Below are 16434 nucleotides of genomic sequence, written 5' to 3' on the forward strand. Positions count from 1 at the left end.
TAAGTTATCATTTTGAAGGGCACAGACATATTCACTGAGAGAATATTCCAAACAAGGCCACAGTGCTGCTGTCATAAAACTCACACTAATCACAGCAGCCATTTTTAGATGGTTCGTTATACTTTATGCACTGTGTTAAATTACTTAAGACATTTACTCCTTACGAAGTCCTGGGAAGTTAGGCATTTTTAATTCCACTGTACAAATGAAGTAACTGAAGCAACATCTTTCCCAAGTTCACACAATGGAGGACTTGGGATTTAAATACAGGTCATCTCACTCCAAAATCCATGTTTTAGATCAACTCACTCTTTGACCCCTTGCCACTGAATTAAACAAAACCAAACAAAAACCAAACCAAACCAAACGAAAAAACCTCTATTAAAAAGCTGTGTTTGGAGCACTTCCTCAAGACAGAATCCAAACCAGGAAAGCAGGATAGGAGTTCTGAAAATGAAATCTGACATTCTTGTAGAGGAAGCCCTCTTAATTCCAGCTGTGCCTATTTATAGCAAAAGACAGTCTCAAGGCTCTTTGCCAGGCTCAGGTCTATGTTTCCAAAGTGAAATGAATTCCAAACAAGCGACAAATGGGCCACAAATACTTATTTGACAGCATCTGGGGTTTTCAAAAACACTGCCCCAAGTCTCCCATATTCCAGGCAAAGCTCTGTGTCCTGAACATACTAGTCTATAAACTCCCTGAGAGCAGGGGTAGTTTTCATTTTTATATCCTTGTCTAGCACAATATCCTGCAGAGTGGGTATAAAATACTTCCTAGCCAGCGTTCCAGCTAAATGTGTCTTTTCCTTCCTCTGAATCTTGAGAGCAATTTTAACTTAGGTGCTCATATTTTGCCTAATACTTTAATAATTTCTTATGCATTTATATCTTTTACTAGATGAGATTTCCTGAGAATAGAGAGTAAGTTTCAACTTTCTGTGACTTTTTAGTGGTGTGAAACCTCTCCGAACCTTTATGTCTTTACTTGAAGTAAAGATAATTAGGTTGGCCTTGCAGGGTGAGGCAGTGATCGTAAACACAGCTGAGTTTTCTATCATTCTGTTTCACTCAAGTGTTCAATTTCCACCACGAAAAAAGCGAAAATAGGTAGCACGTACCCTTCTTGAAAAAGTTTCTGAAACTACTTAATTTTTCCCTTACTTTGTGCCTCCCTCCTCCCGGGCTAGGGCTGGACATTCAAAGGCCCTCAGAAGTTCACTGATGAATTGAATTATTAAGTTATTGAATAATTATCTACATAAGGACAACCTGGGCTGGAAAATACAGCCCAGATTTTTTCATGCTTTTTCCATCATGTTCTTGAAAACCCCTGATGCGTATATATGGGATTTGACTGCAAATCAAGAGGAGTAAGAAATTAAGTTGGTCTCCTGAAAACGTGGGTTTGGACCTTCACATTTCAAATGCTCACCTAGAAATGGCACTGTTTCATATTATTCCAGTGCCTTTAAAATGAAATTACTGCATTCTCAGCCCTTAACCCCCCCCCCCCCCATTTACAACTTGAAAATAAATCAAATTCCTCATAGAGGTGAGGCTAAAACTCCGCCAGGCTATTAATGAACCCTAGTCACCTACCAGTGACTATAGGCCAAAGGGGAAAATTCTCAGTTACTCCCAAAATCTCATGAAATTCATTTCTTTCAGGTTTCCCATTCATTACCTGGAGGGCTGAATTCCCTCCCACTTTTAGGTAAAAGACAAATAATGAATAGCAGGTATTTCTGAGATATTTTTGTTGATATACTTGGTATTTACCGAGTAGGACGCCATGATACTTGGTTATAAACACTACTTTGCCATTATTCACAGTATTTTTTTAATTTTGCGACTAAACTCTTTCCTGAAAACTGCATTAGAATAAATTTTTAACCAAAGCAAAGTTTTGAAAATGGATATAAGCCCAGACGTTAACTTTTTTTTTTTTTTAGTCTTTCGGCCTCTTCTAGGGCTGCTCCTGCGGCACATGGAGGTTCCCAGCAGGCTAGGAGTCAAATCGGAGCTGTAGCTGCCGGCCTACACCAGAGCCACAGCAACTCGGGATCCGAGCCGTGTCTGCAACCTACACTACAGCTCACGGCAATGCCGGATCCTTAACCCACTGAGCAAGGCCAGGGATCGAACCCGCAACCTCATGGCTCCTAGTCGGATTCATTAACCACCGAGCCACGATGGGAACTCCTGCTAGTATTTTTAAATCGAGCATTCAAACTGGGCTTATCCAAGAAGGTAAAGTAAATTTTTACAAATACTACTTTTTTAAAAAGCAAAATATTGTCACTATAAAATTAAAATTAGAGCTTAATGAATAGAGGAAGAAAAAAGATATATACCTTCATTATCTCTGGATGGTGATTATTTTCTGCCTTGCCATATATGTCCTTTAAACTGTTTTTACCCTGCTTTTTTTCAAAAATGAAATAATGGTATACATAATGATTTAAAATTTATTTCCCCCCTATATTGTGGACATCTGTTCATGTCTGTAAATATTCTTTATTATTAAACGTCAATAATATTCCATTGTTCCATATAATGGACCATGACTGTATCCAGTATTCTCAATTAGAAACTCTGCTGCTTTGAATATATTTTTAGCAAAGTTTCCAGGCATCCTTACTGTGTAGACTAATTTTGCTGAAAAGATGAAATTACACAATTCTTAAATTTATCTCATTCTGGAGGCACATTTTATGAATACTAATACTAATCATTTATTGAATGTCTCTTACATGTCAGCCACAAGCTAACTCCACAAGCTACGTTATTTCTCATGTTTACAACAATCTGTAGAGTAGGTGTAAAATATCCCTCTTGGAGTCCCAAAGTAATAAAGCAAAACACTTTCTGGGAAGAGACGAAAGAGAACAAAACAGGAGTTCCCACTGTGGTGCAGTGGGTTAAGAATCTGACTGCAGTGGCTCGGGTGGCTGCGGAGGTGCAGGTTTGATCCCTGGCTCATGCAGTGGGATAAAGGATCCTTTGCTGCCGCAACTGTGGCATAGGTTGTAGCTGTGGCTTGGATTCAATCCCTGGCCTGGGAACTTTCATATGCTGTGGGTGTGGCCATAAGAAAAAAAGGAAAATAAAACGAAACCATGAAACAAATGAAAAAAACAAAAGCAAAACAAGTTGTACAGTAACTTTCAGTGTACTACTCTGGCTGGCTTCCAGAGAAGCAGTAAAATATTCTTTTCACGATAACAGGCATAATATTGTTAATGATCCTACATCAGATGACGTCTTTTAAGGTCTATTGAATCTGGCACCACTGGAAATCATGTGAAGTAATAAATCCATTTATTATTGGACTTCATTCTAAAGTTCAAAAGATACTGATTTCCTCTTCAAGCAAAGGTCAGAAACATACCTTAACGCCATAGCTGAAAACCTGAGTGGGTCACATGCTTTACTACACACAGGAGGAAAAGGTGAGCCAAAAAAACAATTGAAATACCAATATTTAAGCACACCCTTTTCCTTCCTCTTTCCCAGAATGCAGGTGAAATACTTCATGTTGTAAGTTGCCAAAAAACAGTGTTGCCTGGGTGGTGAAAGATAGAATGGCTAGGAACTTGGTCTCAAAAACAGGTTATCTGCTTCTAACAGCAAGTTCTAAGGAGCAACAGTAAGGCAAAATGAAAGGTCTTGGCATTTTTCGAGTTTTTCTTAAATTAGAAGCTTATCTGTTCAGCAATATAAGTGCTTTTTTGGGTCATGACTATTCCTTACTGGAGACTCTCTGCCAAAGTTTGGCAAACTTTTCCCGTAAAGAGCCAGAGAATAAACACTTTAGGCTTCACAGGCCATAAAGCCTGTCACAACCATGGAATACTATTCAAAAGCAGTCATAAACTACACACACATGAATGAATATGGCTGTGTTCCAGGAAAACAATTTATAAGCACTGAAATCTGAATTTCATACACTTTAAAAAAAAAAAAAAGGATAAATATGAAAACTGTTTCTTAGCTTGTGGGGCATACAAAAGCAGGCACTTGGCCAAATTTGGTGCACAGGCCATAGGACCCATTCCTGTTCTATGTTATGTAATTTGAGGAGGAGGACAACATAAATTAAATAGTATATCTGATCCTTCTTCCAGCTTTTCAAATAAGGGTACAGTTTCCAGATTCCCAGTTTTTCTTCCCTTTAATTGCTTTGAAAGAGCGCTTTCAAAAGACCTAATAAATAAGAATTCAAGGTGGAAACAGGCAAAAGAGCAGAGAAAATGTGCGAATGTAAATGTCTCCAATTAATCAACATTGTACTATAACTAAGTTTTTCCCATGACTGAGCTTTTAGGAGAAAGAGAAGGGAAGGAAACAATAAAAGGAAAGGAAAATAAGAGAAATGGAGAAGAGTAGAGAGAAAAACTAAAACAGGTAGAAGGGAGAGAGGCAGAGGTTAGCACACAGTGGGGTATCAAGAAATATATGTCCAAATAAATTACGGTATTTACTTGGAGACCACAATTTACAGTTCATTTGGGCAGAGGCTTTGAAAGCAAACAGGCACACACTATAACCCAACTTTCAAATGATTATTCTAATTAGGCATGGTTTATTGTTCTTCGAATGCCCTTATCCTTAAACCACTGGGGAAGAAATTATTCTCTGGGCTGGAGTGGCTGTAGGCCAGATGGTATCCAGTTAAGAACCATGACTGAAGACTGTAACTTTTCCTCCCTATTACAAACCTCTAAATACTAGACTAAAAGAACTGATACTGATGAAGCATAACGTGACCTGAATTACAAAACTTAAAATGTGTTTACCATGAGACAGTAAGGAAAGGAAATGCACAGGTCCTTTTGAGAAAGATTTCCCCATAAAAATTGAAATAAGGGGAACCGTGCTTAGCTTGCAAAGAATAAGGAAATTAAATAAGAATACATGTTTTATTTCCCAAGCATCTTGAGGATTTTTTTGGTAGCTTCCCTTCATTCAAATGTTTCTAAACAGAAAATGGGAGGGAAAAAACAGGTGAGAATATCATAATAATAATAATATTTTAAGCTTGAACCCCGTGTCTTAAATAGGACTCCCTCTCCTCATCTATAGCACTTCACCTTCTGTAAACATCATTTATCATAACTGTCATGATCTTATCCAATATCCGTCCTCATGAGATTTTGGTCTTGTTAAAGCAGTGTAGCATAATGACTTCAGGGTTGGCTCTGCCACTTGTTGGCTGTGTGATCTTTGGAAAGTGTCTTAATTCTCTGTGCTTCAGTCTGCCCGTCTAAAAAGAGGGTTAATAAGGGTACCTCTTCAGAGAGTTAGTGTGAAGCGTAAGTGAGCTAAAATGGAAGATACCCAGTACATAACAGGTGCTCAAACAACATCTGTTAAGTAAACAGCTGCTGATGAGTTGAGTGATTCTGCCAGGTTTGGAGGAGGGGAAGAAGAGGCTATTACATAAGATACATGGAAATTACACGTCTGCATAGAGGATCCCAAAATACAGTTAATCAGTTTTCGGTGGTGAGCATGCTGTAGTGTAAATAAAATGTTGTACTCATGAAACTTATGTTACAAACCAATGTAACTTAAAAAAAAAAAAAAAAAGAATACAGTTCGGAATCATCCTCTGTCCCAAAGCAGTAGTCATACTCCTTCCCCCAAATATCTTCTTCCCTTTTCTCTTTTTAAAATCAGACCTTCTCACCCATGAGGTTAGAGAATTCAGGAAGGAAGAAGAATGGGCTGAATATGATGCATGTTTGGAAAGATAAAAATATTTATGTTCAGAAAAACTGGAGAGAAAAACAATTTCACAATGTTATTAAGTTAATTGAATTTAGACGAGGCCTGAAATACATTAAACATAACAAAACCCTCTTCTTTCTTTTTTTTCCCCTCCAGCTCTTTCACTTGGACATCTTAAAAGCATCTATAATTAATTTTTTTTCATGCAAGTCTTTGGAGAGTAACATCCTTTTAATTAAAAAATGGGCAACAAGCATAAGGAAACCAGATCATAAGGGTCTCAATTCTTCAGCTGAGGAACTGAGGCTGAGTAGCAAAGCAGTGGCTAAGAGCTTGGGGTTGTGGTGTCAGATTTTCATTCTACCACTACATTTTCTCACTAGTAAAATAAGGGAAGAGAACAGTCGTTTTCTCCTATGAGAAAATATAGAAAGCGCTTGACACTTAGGAAGTGTTCAGTAAAGAAGAGCCATCATTGTTGTCAGAACCTTAAGATCATTGCTGCCACAGTTGATAGGAATAAACTTGGTGTTAAGTGAATTGCCTTCTGGGACCTGCACACCATGGAGAAAATATCAAGACTAACAACATGCTTGGGGACTTTGTCTCTGGAGAAGAAACAGACCACTTTGGGGAGATAAGTCAGAGTCCTAAACTTTCTTGGCCTGCCTTTTTTTTTTCTTTTTCTTTTTTTTAAAGGGCTGCACCTGTGGTATATGAAAGTTCCCAGGTTAGGGGCTCCAACTGGAGCTGCAGCTACTGGCCTACACCACAGCCACAGCAATAGCAGATCCGAGCCGCGTCTGCAAACTACACCACAGCTCATGGCAACGCCAGATCCTTAACCCACTGAGTGAGGCCAGGGATCAAACCCACATCCTCATAGACACTAATTGGGTTCATTACCACTGAGTCACAAGAATATCCCATGGCCTGTCTTTCATATCACTTTTTGTCCATAAATTTTAATTTCCTGTATAATTACTAGGCTTCCTGAATAGTTATTGTTAACTGTTTTTATTCTTTGTTTTCCTCATTAAATAGTATCTTAGTAATTTCCACTTTAAAGTTTCATACGTACCTTTGCATAGATGTTCTCATTTCATAACTCAAACCTTGGGAGACTGATACCTCAGTTAGATTATGCTCAATAGTTAGACAAGGAAGTGACTCTGGAGACTGAGACACTTTCCCAAGGTGACCCACGTGGTAAGGGATGCTACTGGGGTCTCAATTCAGGTCTCCAAGTTCTAAATTCCACTCTCATTTTGCTATCCTCTACCATCTTACCATCAGTGCACATCCACAACTAGGCAAGGTTGGTATGTAACTTTCATTGTCTTATATTTTAGGACAGATACATTAGGTTATTGCTCCCATCCCCAAGGCTAATCTGCTGAAATGTCAGGCTAAATGCTTGGGGTACAGGTGTCTTTACTAATCTCACAATATAGGCGAAGGTTCAAAAAGAATGGAGAAACAATGTGTGTGTCAACAGGGAACTGACACACACTTCCTTCTTTCTATTGACGGTGACCGCTCTTTCCACCCTTTAATAAATAAAAGGAGATTCCTTATTAAGTACAATATATTATCATGACAATTATAACCCCTTTATTGATAATATAAGCCCAAACAGGCTATCTGTAATGAGGAAATGATGTTCACACCCTAAAATCAATAGTGTGGATAATAACTGAATAAAATAAATTATAAACAGCAAAAATGTCTTCACCAACGCTGTAACAATGTAATAATGTAAATAGCTTGAGTCACTCCTTTTTATTTCAACAAACATTTTTGCAAACCTACTACGCACTTGATCTTGAGCTTATTACATGAGGAAGGATACATTCTCTGCTTTCCGAAGCTCTCCTGGTCTAACAAAGGTGGTTATAATTGACAATATTGTGTCATAAACATTATGATAGAGGTAGACATAGGATGCCAGGTAGACAAGGGGGGAAGTGATCCCTTTTTCCAGTTACAACAGTTTTCAGGAAAACATTTTTCCACGCCTTCTTAAAAAACAGACTTTGAATCCAATCTTTATCACATTACCAACATCTAAAGTTTTTTTCTTCAGAGCTGACCAGGTGATCAGCCACTCTGTCTTTTTAACCTATTTAATTATAAAAAACATATAAATGCCAACTTTTGTAGACTTAGTTTTCTGTCATTTGAGTTAATTTATGACCTTGACGGTTCAACTCAGATTAATTACTAAATAAGTTACAAAATTCTCCCCAATCGGATCATGTGTAACAACTGAAATAAACAAATCAGTCCCTTGATTCTGCTTATTTTCAGGCATTCTCCCAAAGAGATTTATTCTGTTGACACGGCTCTTAATTATAATCGTACATTTCTTTGCAATCCACCTGCATTATTTCATTACAAATCGAATGCATTGGCTTTAAGAAAAACTAGTCCTTAAAAAAGACAAAAAGACAAAAAAAGAAAAAAAAAGAAAAAAAAAAAAGAAAAACTAGTCCTGCCCTTGCTTTGGTCCTATTACATTCCTAAGACTAACTGTCAGGAAAATCATAAAGGGACAGTTTGGGCATTTTTTTTTTTTTTTTTAGATTCCATTGCTTCTCTCAGAAGCAGCCCCCTGGAGCTGTCATATCCAAGAGATCTTAATGAAAGCGAAGTTCCTTTGGGCTTTGCTGTCTCTCATTTTCAGTGAAGTACTGATGTCTGACAAGTTCCTCCTTTTGGGTATGCACTTTGGAGGTAGCTCTAGGATAGGGAAAATGATTTGGAATATCAGCCCAAGGTTGAACCTAGTTCACAGGTGTGGGTGATTTTTCCACTCTGAACCTCAGTTTCCTCGCTGTAAAATGTCAGCTAATGACATCCTCCTTGTGGAACTGTTAGAGGATTGCATTAGATAATGCTTATAAAGCTTTCAGGCATTTGACAAGCACTTGATAAATTCTATTTAATAAATTCTAGTAATGGATTTCCTACCAGATCTTTAAGGCTTACGTTTTGAAAAAGGGTGACAGGGAGGTCCCCTTGTGGCTCAGCAGTAATGAACCCAATTAGTGTCCACGAGGATGCGGGTTCAATCCCTGGCCCTGCTCAAGGTGTTAAAGGATCTGGCACTGCTGAGAGCTGTAGTGTAGGTCACAGATGCAGCTTGGATCCTGCACTGCTGTGGCTGTGGCATAGACCAGAGCTGCAGCTCTGATTAACTTCCACATACCACAGGTGCAGCCATAAAAAGCAAAATAAAGAAATAATTAAAGAAAAATGAAAAAAGGTGACATAGACCAAGCAAAATTGTGTTTGTATGTATGATTTTCAGAGGAGAGGGTGCATAGCTTTCATCAGATTCTTAAAAGATTTCTGTCTAAAAATTAGTGAAGCGTAGAACCAAGAAAAAGAACCTGGGAGTGAAAGTTGGTCTGTAACCATGAAAAACAACTAACATTAAGTACAAAGATCATGCTTATTCCAAAAGAACTTCTACAGGTTGCAGATTTCCCACTGCAGTTTCACCAAACTCCTAACCTTGTTCCCACAGCCCTTTAGTCTCCCTCCAGGTCAGGGCACAGAGGAAAGGATCCTGCCACCTCCCTTTCTAGGAAATGACAACTATCAAAGAGGCAGACTGCACAATTTTTATATGGGCAAACTCAGACTTAAAGTATGGCTCCATTCCTTAGAAATTTGTGACTTCAAAACATCCTCCCTGTTACATTCCCCGGCTTTGGGAAGATAACTCTCCAATGTACTTAGCAGAGACAAGTGAGGGATTAAGATTTTTTATAATTCCTTTGATGTTCCTGAAGGAACTAAAGACAAAGATTGCTGGTGAAGGGAAACTGGGAAAGACAGGATCAGTGGACAAGGCTGGAATTACAAAATAATCAGAATAGATGCGGCCAGCACAGTGTTCTTTGTGCGGTGCTGTAAAAGCCCACCCAGTCCTTTAAATTTCTTTCACTATATCATTCCATCTGAAATTCCATCCTTAGAAATAATTCCTTTGGACCTCTAAGCGCCTCTGGGAGGAACCGGTACCCAGAGGGGTTTACTGCCTCTCTTTATGAAACCCGCCCTCCTCCCCAAGGAGTTAGCCATAAAGGTTCAAGGTGATACCCCTCTCAAGGGTACTAGTTCCTTCACATGGGAACACACTGAGCCACTCACACGATTTCTGCCTTCAAGATCGGGAAGGCCCTGATAGGGTAGGGAACTTGTGCTTTGTGAGGAACAAAAGCCCTGAAGGCGAGGTTCCTAGGACAAAGGAAGTAAAGGGGGCAGAAAGTGAAGCTGCTAAGAGATATGGGAAGAATGCCAAAAAGAGACTTTCTTCTTTTCTTCCGCAAATATGTCAGGAACTTGTGGAGAAACCATACAGGTCTGTCTTGTGGCTAATAGGAAATTGGCCAGGGTGGGGAGCAGGAATTCTTTCCAGTTCAGGCGGAGGGAGGCTCACTCGGGGTGGGCGAAGGCGGGGTGGTGGAGCTGGCCTCCGAGGAAGAGGGAAGGGAAAAGCAGGCCCTGGGTGTGGCGTGCGCCTTTGGATCGCGGCTGCATCACTCGCTGGCCTCCAGTCTCTCTTGCATTTCCACATCCGCGTGCGTGCCACGAGATAATGAGCGGAAAGCGCTGGCACAGGGCCTGGCATCTGGCAGCCGCTGGATAACGCAAGCCCCTGCTCTGGCTGTGAGCATCGGAGACGCGCCCTCTGTTGGCGCTTCCACTCAGTGCCGAGCACCGGGTGTGCACTCTGCACCTTAACATCCCTAAACCTGACCCCTAGCCCGAGAAGCAGGGCTCGTCATCCTCAGCGCACAAGTGGGGAAACCGCGGCTTTGGGCAGCGGTCGCTCGTCTAAGAAACATTGGACACAGTCCTGGAACCTTTGGGCTGGGGCTAGTTTCCGAGGGGAGGGTTAAGGGGTGGGCGGGAGACCCCAAGGGCCTCGTCAGGGGCACGGGGCTCACCCTTGAAGGAGTCGGGGAGCCGCCGAGCTTGGGCGTCCGCTGCTGGCCGCTTGTCAGACATGCTGCCCGAACCAGAGTATCTACTCTTGCGTCGCAGTCACCAGGTCCGGCGCTGGAGAGGGAGCTGAGCGGAATGCCCCGCGAAGACTCAGGATCTCGAGACCCAGGCAGCGGTCCCGCCCCCTCCCTGAGGCCGGGCCAATCGACGCCCAGGACCAAGGAGGACACGCCCCCACCCTCCGCCGCCCTCCCCTCCGGTGCTGCCGCTTCTGGGGCGCTTCCCTCAAGTTCCCGGGCTGGGGGGCGTGGCCTGAGGGGCGAGGCGCCCCGAAAGAGGGGATCCGGACTCTGGCAGCACCGGAAGGGAGAGAAGGCACCGGAAGGGAGAGGCAGAAGTCGCGGAGCCGGGGGGCGGCTGCTGAAGAGAGAGGGGAGGGGAAGTTGAGTGATGGCCTGAGAAAAGGCTACGAAAAAGAAAAAGGCGCCCTTCTGGACCGAAGACTTAGAGGAAAATGGTGCCCTCATTGGGCGGGGTGGGCTCCGAATGAGGGGAGGAGGCGGAGGGGCACCCGTGTGCCAAAGTGAGGGGGACGAGGCCCGCCCTGACCTGAGAGGACCGATGGTGTGAGGGGAAGAAACCGTGCCACCACCCTCGAGCCTAAGGGAATGAATTCGAGTGAGGTGCGTTTATTCAAATACAATCCTTTCTGAGCTCCTGTCGTCGCCGAGCAGCGTGCTCATTGCTGGGTGTAGAGCGGGCCCGCCCCCGTGGCATTGACACAGGTAACCAGCAAGCAAACAAGCCAAATCGTCACGCGTGGGGAAGATCTCGAGGAAGGGCGCAGGGGACTCAGGATAGCCGAAGGCAGCTACATTAGTTACGGGGACAAGGAAAGACCTCTGTAAGGCGGTGGCATTGACCTGTGACCTCAACGATGAAAAGGAGCCGGCCTTGGGAAGGGGGACAGGCGGGACACAGGAGGTCAGAAAGGGAATTCCAGGAGGAGGGAAAAGCACAGGCAAGGGTATCCCCGACCTCAAGCTTTGCGTTAGGTGGTGACTGAAACTTCACATTTGAAAACCAGGCTCTGTTGTATTCTCCATGACTTGTCCTAATGCAAACCGTCCAAAGCAGGGTGATGTGCACCAGCAGGTGCACTTGTAAAAACATTTTATTTTGAAATAAATACAGATTCACAGGAAGTTGCAAAGACAGTACGGAGAGGTTATGTGTACCCGCTACCCAGTTTCCCCCAATGGTTATGTCTTACTTAACTGTAATATCAAAGCCAGGAAGTTGAGAGTGGCACAAGTGTACACATAGTTCTATGCCATATTGTCTCATGCATAGATTCATATAACCACCACTGCAGTCAAGATAACAGCACTGTTCCATCACCACCAAGATCTCCCTTTGGCTGTGTAACACCCAACCCTGTGGTGTCTGCATAATTGAAATGGTAGGGTTTCTCTCTAGTTGTAGCTCTGCCTTGTGGTTGTCAGGGTAGAAAGTGGAGCACCCACAATTGTAACAGGTGTTAGGGGAGTGGCTGATCACCTTTGCTTTGGGGTGTACACTCTAGCATGTGATACTAGCCTGGTGCAGAGCTCTCAAGTTTATTTCCAGCCACATGTGGGAAAAGAGCTGTTTATATTCCTGGAGGTGGAATACAGCTTGTGCAGTCACTTGGTTTATAAGCCTTCTGGAGAAGATAAGGAGGGGAGTACAGTAATTTAATGATCCTTTTCTAAATCATCCTTGAGAAAGTCCATGGCTTCATTTTTTCCATTCCGCAATGAATAAGCCCCAGAGGCCTGGATTTCCTGTTTATGCTGCGGTTTCCAGGAAAGAGGAGCAAATGCACAAGCAGCTAATTAAAACCTCTAGTAAAGGAGGGCTTGGAGTTCCCATTGTGGTGCAGTGGTTTATGGATCTGGAGTCACTGAAGCGGCTTGGGTGGCTGTGGAGGCTTGGGTTCCAGGTTGATCCCTGGCCTAAGAACTTCCATAAGCCACGGGTCCAGAAAAAAAAAAGGGCTTGATTAAAAATTGCATATTGTGGAAAAGTATTTAGCTTTCGTTTTTGCTGGAAAGGAAAATATTTCAGAATGAATTTATTTTTTGTACTCCTACCTGCTACCTTTGTTCAATTCTCAAGGCAATCTCAACAGCATCACTTCTAGAGAATTAGACAAGAGACTTTTCCCTTTGGGAAAAAGACTTTGGTAAACACTTGCTGGCTCTGGTTTCAGATTGCATCAGTTCAGGAGCTAATTTCAGGCCCCAAACTAAGAACAAGTTTTGACTCGATTTTTAAATGACTTTCAGGATAGATGGGAGTTTACAGATTTTGATTTTATAATGCTGAATTTCACTTACCATGAACTGGTGTATTCTGCCTCTCATGCATATTCTTTATAAGTGTATTGATTAAACATACTTTAAACATAAATATTAGTGTATCGTCCTCTCCCTTTGCGGAGGATTTTTAATCCTAAGTTTTCTTCCAGTAATGGTTAGAAGTTAGAATGTTTTTTGAGGGAGTTCCCAATGTGGCGCAGTGGAAACCAATCTGACTAGTATCTGTGAGGATGTGGGTTTAATTTCCTGGCCTCACTAAGTGAGTTAAGGATCTGGCATTGCCGTGAGCTGTGGTATAGGTCACAGATGCAGCTTGGATCCTGCGTTGCTGTCTGTGGCTGTAGCCGTGGTGTAGCTCTGATTCAGCCCCTGGCCTGGGACTTCCATATGCTACAGGTGCAGCCCTAAAAAAAAAAAGAATAATTTTTGAGGACCTAAAATTGAGACGTATAAAATTACAAATAATGTGAAGAAAGAATCACTTACAGTATTATTGCCTCTAACAGAATTGTTATCATTTTGGTGAATTTCTCCTCTAGCTATTAGTTAAAGGATATTTGCATATAAGTAAAAATCCGAGTATGTATTTCATATTTTCCTTCTTGCTTTATTTTGCTGTTATTTCCCTAGCATATTCAGTACTGATTGATGGTGATAGTGATGACATTAAGACATGGAGATGGGCTTGAAGACAGACATGTACCATGAATTCATAATTGAATAAGTCCAAAGGAAATTTAATTAGTCTTTTCCCTGTGTCCACATAAGAAATGCTTTGAGAACAGTAAAGTCATTTTTTCCGCTTTAGATTGTGATTCCTGGCTGTTCTCAATGCCTATAGTGAAGTTAGCCAACCAGATGCTTTTGAATGAACAGCAGTACCAGTAAGCTACATGTGTTTGTGGCATTTTCCCCAGGATGCATCTAACAAGGTTGATCTGTTTCTGTGTAGACTCATTCACATTTATTGTATTACAGCAGCATTTTTGTCTTCTTAGCTCTTCAGGAAAGTACTCCAGGAACTGAGTCATAACAAGAGTTTCACAGAGGATTTTATACCTTTGGGCTGTGGCAGCATGTGGTAAGAGCACTGGGTGTTCATGTTCTCAGGTCTTATGAAAATAAAAAAATTACTGAAATATTAATATCTTATAGAGTCATCTATGGCAAGAATTTTATTAATCTGCTTTATTAGTTCACAAAGAAGATATTTATTGAACACCTATTATGTGCCATGCATTGTTCCAGGTGCTTGGGATATATCAGTCAACAAAAAAGACAAAAATGTCTGTCTTCATGGAGCTTACATTCTGGTATTCCATTTCACATGTATGATATTTGCTAGAGCTTATATTACAAAGTACCACAGACTTGATGGCTAAAAACAACAGAAGTTTATTTTTCTTACAGTTTTGGCTATGGGAAGTCCAAGATCAAGGTTCAACAGAGTTGGTTTCTTCTAAGGGGTCAGAGGGAAACATCTGTTTCAGGTCTCTCTCTTTGAGTTTTATGAGACTTATATGTCTTCTTGTCTTTACAGTGTCATCTCTCTGTACATGTCTACGTCCAAATTTTCTTTTCTTTTAAGGACCCCAGTCATGTTGGATTAGAGCCCACCTTAATGACTGCATTTTAACTTAATTACCTCTTAAAGACCCTGCCTCTAAAAACAGTCACATGGTACTGAGGGTTAGGATTTCAACATATGAATTTTGAGGGAACAGAATTCAGCCCATAAAACCACATATGACAGTGGTGTGTCCAAATCTTCGTCTTGCCTGTTTTCTCATATCGATATCTCTGAGGTATTCACAGTCATTTATGTTTCCCTGCAAATGGTATCCAGGTAATCTGTTATTACGTTTATTATTTTTCTAAACGTGATTTATTTTTCTTAAATAATAAAAGGTAAGTACTTGGTTAGGAAGGATTACTTTGCTAGGAATGTTGCTCCATCTAGTGACCACCATATTCAACTACTTTGGTCAAAGTTATAAAAATGAATAAAGGGAACTGTGTTGGAAAGGGGTTCTCTTTTCAATGTGTTATTATTTACTCAGCACTAAGGATTCATGATAGAAAATATTTTTTTCCACTGTTATATGTGGAAAGAAAGAGAGGTCTACATAATGACATTATTTTTAATTATTCAAGTAATAGCAATATTATCATTTACTGTCACCATCAATTACTATTTACCTATATCTTCATGAGGAAGCTGAGACTGGGTTTAATCCCTTGCCCAAGGACTCACAGATTATAAGTACCGTTTCCTCCAAGTCTATGTGACTCCAGAGTGTAAGCCCTTAATCATTCAGAATAAATAAAAAGAAACAAAAAGACTCAAACATTTCATAATGCATTCCTGATAAGTGACACATCTAAGAATACACCTAAATGAGTATTCACATTTGTCTTCAGTATTGATGTATACTTAACCTTTATCCTGAAATGATACCTTATTATTCAGAGTTTGTGTTATGGTTGATATGATGTGTCAAAATGTGTCTTTTAGTGTTAGATATTGAATTTATAAAGGACACAATCCACAACTAGGTCAGTATCTTCATTGTATTACCTTGAATTACATTGAACATTTAAAAAAACTGTTAAAAAGTTTGGTTTTTTTTTTGGTAGTTTTAAAGAATTTTTTTTTTTTTCCTGTTGTGAAAGTTGAATGGGGAAGCTAACTGCCTGGAGACATTAAGAAAATCTTATGTGGAAAGTTGGGTTTAGCAGGATGAATAAAAAAGGATGCCTTAAGAATATGTAAAAAGATATTAAAAGGACGCCTTAAGAATATATGGGCGTTCCTGCTGTGGCTTATCGGTAATGAACCCAACTAGTCTCTACGAGGATGTGGGTTCAATCCCTGGCCTCGCTCCGTTGGTTAATGATCCAGTGTTTCCATGCGCTGTGGTGTAGTTTGCAGAGGCAGCTTGGATCCCTCATTGCTGTTGCTGTGGCTGGCAGCTCCAGCTCAGTTTGACCCCCTAGCCAGGGAACTTCCATATGCTTCAGGTAAGGCCCTAAAAAGAAAAAAAAAAAAAAAAGATTGTGTAAGAATACAGAAAAGCCCTTATAAATGCATGGGAGTATAACAGAGTTCGATATCTGGGGGGAAATGTAAGTAGTCAGATATGCAGGGAGTGGGAGTGATAAGAGATGACAATGGACTAAAAGGCATATGCCAAACTTAGGAGGTAATTATGAAGCTGTAAGCTATGAATGATCGTAGCAAGAGGGGTGGAATGAACCCCTCTTATAAAAAGATCATGTAATAGACAATCTGAATAGGCCTTTATTAACCAAATTGAATAACTAGTCATCTTCTGATACTGAAAGTACAAGGCCCAGATGGGGTCACTGGTGATTTC

General features: G+C 40.9%; 1 protein-coding gene across 1 annotated transcript in view; it reads right to left on the reverse strand.

The window, feature by feature from the left end:
• STOM (stomatin) overlaps positions 1 to 10840 on the reverse strand; it is a 28351-nt gene extending 17511 nt beyond the window's left edge. Inside the window, exon 1 of the mRNA XM_047768309.1 lies at positions 10697 to 10840. Coding sequence (XP_047624265.1) covers positions 10697 to 10757 — 61 coding nt within the window. The 5' untranslated portion in view covers positions 10758 to 10840. The remainder of the gene's footprint in view (positions 1 to 10696) is intronic.
• Between the last annotated feature and the right edge of the window lie 5594 nt (positions 10841 to 16434).

The sequence above is a fragment of the Phacochoerus africanus genome, chromosome 2 (genome assembly GCF_016906955.1).
Source record: "Phacochoerus africanus isolate WHEZ1 chromosome 2, ROS_Pafr_v1, whole genome shotgun sequence".
Taxonomy (NCBI): domain Eukaryota; kingdom Metazoa; phylum Chordata; class Mammalia; order Artiodactyla; family Suidae; genus Phacochoerus; species Phacochoerus africanus.